Source organism: Cucumis melo, chromosome 6 (genome assembly GCF_025177605.1).
Source record: "Cucumis melo cultivar AY chromosome 6, USDA_Cmelo_AY_1.0, whole genome shotgun sequence".
Classification (NCBI taxonomy): domain Eukaryota; kingdom Viridiplantae; phylum Streptophyta; class Magnoliopsida; order Cucurbitales; family Cucurbitaceae; genus Cucumis; species Cucumis melo.
In genome coordinates this window covers 22997885-23003884 of record NC_066862.1, presented here as the reverse complement: position 1 = coordinate 23003884, position 6000 = coordinate 22997885, and the positions used below count along the sequence as shown (strand labels likewise).

The window sequence follows — 6000 nt, the reverse complement described above, 5'->3', positions numbered from 1 at the left end:
TTCACAACAAAAATAATGTTTAGTCTACGTTTTGAAGTGCTTTGAGTCCTTCCCCATTCAAAATCATTACGTTCAAAAATTAAATTAACATTCTTTTTTAGAAAAATCAAAATCAAAAGCAGCTCCTCCACAACTTATCTTGTGATAAAGCAGCTGTAGATTAAATATTTGGCCCAAGTGCTTGGCTCTAAAGAAAGAACTTGAACCAATATATATATATATACACATATAGAACTAAAAATCAAAATATTTTTTATCAAGCACTTTTTACTCAACTAACCTAACAAATTAAAGTGTTTTGGCAAAACACACCAACTTTTAGAAAAATCTCAACACCCCTGTAAGATAAACCAACAAAAATCAAAAGTTCCAAAGTTTTTTCATTTAATGGGAAAGTTAAATTTAAACTCTCAAAGAAATGAAAATTTTCCCACATTAATATCAAGATTTATGTGCTATTTGGACAAGCAAGTGTGATTTTTGAGCATGACAATGAAAGAAAAAGGTAATTACAGTGATTAAAAAAACAGATGAAATATGACCCAAGTTCACAATGTGGAACATGTATGTAGGCTTTACAGAAAGAAAGCTTAGTGAGAGAAAGTATCGACGTAGTAGCCACCGCCATTCCCGAGCGAGTAAATGTCGTCCTTCTCAAGCTGATTGAACTTGGGAACCCCATCATCCCATGAAGGAAGTGAATCCAAACTATCAAATTGTACAGAGTTTTGTTTGATGATTGATAGAGATTCATTCATTGAAGAACAGTACTCCAAGGAAAACGATGCATTGCTGTTGCTTTCTAATTGGCCCGTCCACATTTCATATCCAATGCCTTTGCACAGCAGATTACTTGAACCATCTGAAGATAACATATGGGATGAAATTGGGATTATTTCCTTTGTCTCAAAATCAAAATTTGGCATTATTGTCTTTTGTTTTCTTAATGAATTGGATGCAATAAATAATTGTTCTTTTAGTCTATCTGTTTTCTCAGAGAGTTTTTCGTGCGTCAATGGATCCAAACCAAGTTGCTTCAATCTCTTCTTGATTCTAGTGTTCCAATGGTTCTTGATTTCATTATCGGTTCGACCCGGAAAATGTGCTGCGATTTTCGACCATCTGCAAGAGTTCGTAGAAAACTATGTGAATTTGGTTGGTGAATTTGAAAGAAAAAGTATATGCAAAAGGTAAAGAAGTTTGTTTCATTTCATTATACCTGTTACCAAGAAGGGAATGAAGGTGAATGATTTGGTTTTCTTCCATTTCTGTGAAAGCACCTCTCTTGAGATCAGGCCTCAGGTAATTAATCCATCTTAGTCTACAACTCTTTCCACATCTTAGCAAACCTTTTCCATAAGAAAGAAAAGAAAAGGAAAAAAAACTCCCCGTAAAAAATCTCGTGCTGTTAGAATTCAACAAATTATATTCCTGTGGTTGTTTTCTAAAAGTTGTTTCTTTTAGTTTGTGTTTCTTTTATTTGGTTTTCACTGATGACTTTCTTTTTAGAATATTTTGAAGCTGTTCGTCCTTTATTAGAGCATGAGCCTATGAGTTGTAAAATATGGATAACTTCAGCTTTGCAAAGCTATTAGATTGTATTTGTATTTACTTAAAGTCATTTTAAAAACAAAAGTAAAAAAGTTATTTTTAAAAGTAAACTCTTAAAGGGAAGCCAACAAAATGTTTGGTTACCTACTTTTTTCGGCACTTAGTTTCCGCTGGAGGTATATTTTCCTACAATAATAGATTGTAGACCTTTCTTATAGAACTATTCGATCTTGAAGCATCATGATCAACTTATAACATATAAAAGTCACTAAACCCCATTCCACAAAACGAGCTACTAAACAGACCCGGAATCAGAAATGATGTCCAGCAGAGTTGGTTAAGCAACAACAAAGAGAAAAAAAAAGACCTGCAAGTTTAGGCACCAATCTCCAGCAATGGATGCCATTGTTGAGGATGAAGTTCATGAGCTTATGATCTTCCTCAACAGTCCAGGGGCCTCGTTTCAGTCCGACCTTGTCACAGCATGGCTGTCGTACCATATCTCGATCTTGATGGGAAACAACTGCAATAGTTTGCATGAGTTTAATCCCATGGAAGTAATGCTTAAAAAGGAGGTGAGGAACTTTGGCAAAGATGGTGCCAGTTCATTGAAACATATAGAAAAAGAAAAGGATGTTGTGTAAAAGGGTGATAAATGATTGAAACGGGAAAAGCATTCAAGTCCAAAGAAAAGAAAAGAAAAAGAAAGGCATGGAGCAGTGTGATTATTGAATAGCCAAAGCCCAAAAAACTTCTCTTATTCTAATATTAGTTTAAAGAAGCAATCCAAAACAGATATCTTAAAAAGATTCCTTTCTCCTCTTCAAGGCTGGCCACTTTTGTCTTTGGAAGACAACTCCTGAGTGGCTTTAATTTTAACTATTATATGCAAAAGGGGAGAATTTTTAATTTTTTCTTGCATCATTCAATTTTTATAAGAGTCAATGACATTGCTACCTATTCATTGGATCCAAAAGTTCCTTAGGTTTCCAAGTGAGAATTTGGTTACTGCTACGATTTTGAGGAAAAAAACGCTTGAATTCACTAGGGATGTTTTTAGCAGTCATTTTGTATTGAGTTTCTTAGATTTCTAAGCTTTAATTTCCAGGAAAATTCACCCCTCCAAGAAAAAATGTGATTACTGATGCAATTTTTTTTCATTTTTTTAGAAAAAACACTTCTGTCTAGTTTGATAGTAGTTTTTTCTTATATATAAAAAAAAGGTGTGTTTGTTCCTTGACAATTACTTTACAATGGTATTCATATTTCTCCAAGAAAAGATCGAATTTTTGTCTAAATTTCAAAAAGAAAAAGAAAAACAAGAATTTTAATTTTTTTTTTTATTTTTTTTTGGGTTAAACTTTGCAAATATGGTTACAAACAGAGACCAAACCAAAGAAGTTCAAAGTGTTTATAAGGTTAATTTTCAAAAACTAAAAGTGAAAACCGAAAGAGATTTCAAATCACACTTTCAGATTATGTGACTGATCCATTCTAAGTCTTGCAAAATTTCCAAATATGAATTTTATAGGAAATGGATCTCTCTAACAAGAAATTTGATTGCTGATGCAACTTTGGGGAATGAAGATAAATTCATTTGGGTCTTATTCAATATATAAGTAAAAATTCGTCACATTCTAAGCATAAATTTACCAGAAGAGTTCATCATTACAAATGAGAAATTTGATTACTGATGCAATTTTGAGCAAATACAATACAACACCAGAATTCACTCGGGCATTGCATCATTCCCTATATGAGCAAAACAAATTCTCAAATTTCCAAGCAATCAAACTGCATCATTCCAAGAATTTTACTCAGAATTCACTTGGGGGTTTCACCATTCATTTCATAAGCAAAAGTTCGTCAGAGTTCCAAGCAAGAATTTTACTGGGAAAAAATCCATCTTCCTATAACGAAAAATTGATTTAAAAAAACACGAGTTCACAAAAGGATTTTTGAATGCAAGTGGAATATTAGGTTTACATAATAATAAAGTTAAATTTGCATAGAAGGGAGAGAAACAGGGGAAATAAAAACATAAATAAATGAAAAAGGAGTCCCGAGAGAATCACCATTGGAGTAAGCAGCAGAGCAGAGAAAAGGGTCGATAAAAAAACGATATGATTCTGAGAGGAAACCCCATTTGGCAATCCAAATTCTATGCACATCCTTCAACATTCATAATGGTTTCTGAAAATGGAAGCCAATTCTCCCCATCTCTCTCTCTCTCTCTATCTCTTTCTCTCAGAAGAAGATACAACCCATTTTCTCTCTTTATGAACGTAACCCACCAAATGGGCAGAGAGGAGCTAAGATCCTTTGTTTCAGTTTTTGGACCAAACATTAATTAGGGTTTGCTTCATTATTGCTTTTGAATTTGTTTTTTCTTTCAATGAAAATTCAAACATGTATATTCCAACGTTTGTGTTTAGATTTTTGGCAGCTCTAGCAAGTATGATCGTCCCTAAATCTTCTTTTCTAAAACACTACTTCAACTGTATCATTTCTAAACAGACATTGGGTTTGTACATCTTTCATTTTAACTTACAACTTTTCACGGCTTTGCTTTTCCGAGTGGGAACAAATTGATCTCACCTATTTTATTTCGGCATATTATTTAATGAATTAGTTAAAGGTTGGTTAAGATCTTCCCTTAAAAGATGGGCCACAAGTGGTTAAGATCATATCATGTATATTGTTAACTTCCCGATGAAGTTTAGATGTTGTTTTTGACGTATTGGTGAGCATCAAAGGATAAATACGGTTTATGGTAAGTTCTTCGAGAGTTTTTCCAGGATGAAAAAGCAAAAGAATTTTGATAGAAAAACTCTCTATTTTATTGGAGTGAAGTTGAATACATGCTGTAATTAAGGGGGAGTGTCGTTCACCCTCTTAGTAGTTACGATAAATATGTTATACCATGATTGAGTTCTGTTAAAACAGTTCTAGGATAGTACAGTAACAATAGTGTAGAAATGTTGTTCCTTCAGTCATAACTATGGATTCAACACTTATTGTATTTGTGAGCAATACAATCTTCTATCTCGGGCAAACAGCCCCCAGATGTAGATGCTCATTCATTGAACTGGGTTAACAAATGTTGATGCGTTGATTGTTTCTTCTCATGTGACTATAGTTTAGTACTCTATATACTACTGTCGTCACAACTGACATAGATCACTAAATCCGTTCATATTTCAATTGGTATCAAAGCAGGTTAACATTCGATCACCAATGGACGGTATACATGAAGGAAACTCAACCTCTAGGCCGCCCTTTCTAGATTGAGGTAACTATGGTTACTGGAAGTCTCGCATGGAGGCATTTCTTATGTCGCTGGACATGAGGAGTTGGAGAGCCATTATCTCAGGATGGGAGCACCCCACTGAAAATGATGAAACCAGTAAAGTTGTACAAAAGTCTAAATTGAAGTGGACTAGCGAAGAAGATGATGCAGCCGTGGGGAACTCACGAGCACTGAATGCATTATTCAATGTTCATCAAAATATTTTCAAATTAATTAACACGTGTAAGTCAGCCAAGGCTGCCTAGGATATCCCGGATGTGGCGTTTGAAGGAACATCAAAAGTGAAAATCTCACGCCTACAGCTTCTGACTTTACGTTTCGAAGCACTTCAAATGATTGAAGAAGAGACAGTCGCTGAGTTCAATGTTTGAGTACTTAACATTGCCAATGAATCAGATGCTTTAGAAGAAAAGGTGTCTAATTCAAAACTTGTCCTGAAGGTTCTTAAGTCCCTTCCATCCAAGTTCAATATGAAAGTGACTGCAATCGAAGAGGCTAATGACCTGTAAAAGATGAAGCTAGATGAACTGTTTGGATCTTTACGTACCTTCGAACTGCACTTGGGAGACGGTGCAAGCAGGAGGAAACCTGGTCTAAGCCTAACCTCCATAAAGGAAGGACAAACAGAAAAGCACAGAGCAGTTCAAAATAATGACTCTTTAGCAAAATCCATGGTGTTACTAATGAAGCAGGTTGCTAAACTCAAAAGCCAATTACACAAACATATTGGGAGTCAACACAACAGTCGTAAAGCCAGCTCAATAGTTCAACCTAGAATATCCAGCTCTTCTACGTTAGGACTGTATAGAAGGAAAGATTACGAACGGGGAGAGAAGGACTATGGTGTGTCAAAATTTGAGAAGAATGGTAAAGGAATCAGATGTCATGAGTGTGAAGGGTTTTGACATATTCAAACCAAATGTGTAATCTATCTCAAACGTAAGAAGAAGAGTCTTGTAGCTACGTTCTCAGACGAAGAAGACTATTCAGAAAGTGATGATGAAGAAGTTGGAATGACATTAATCAGCATCACCATATAAAACAAAGGAGTGGAAAATGTGAACTCTCAAGCGTCTGACGAGCAAGTAACAATGTCAAATGACTCTATCAACGAGTGCACATTGAAAAGAAAATGGGAG

General features: G+C 34.9%; 1 protein-coding gene across 1 annotated transcript; it reads right to left on the bottom strand.

Moving 5' to 3' along the window:
• Positions 1–356: 356 nt before the first annotated feature.
• On the bottom strand, positions 357–3987 carry LOC103491760 (myb-related protein 315). The gene is made up of 4 exons (XM_008451831.3): positions 3627–3987; positions 1919–2074; positions 1220–1349; positions 357–1122 (listed from the first exon to the last, which is right to left on the bottom strand). Exons 1-4 carry the CDS (start codon positions 3730–3732, stop codon positions 591–593), a joined length of 924 nt encoding a protein of 307 aa, XP_008450053.2. The 5' UTR covers positions 3733–3987; the 3' UTR covers positions 357–590.
• Positions 3988–6000: the final 2013 nt, after the last annotated feature.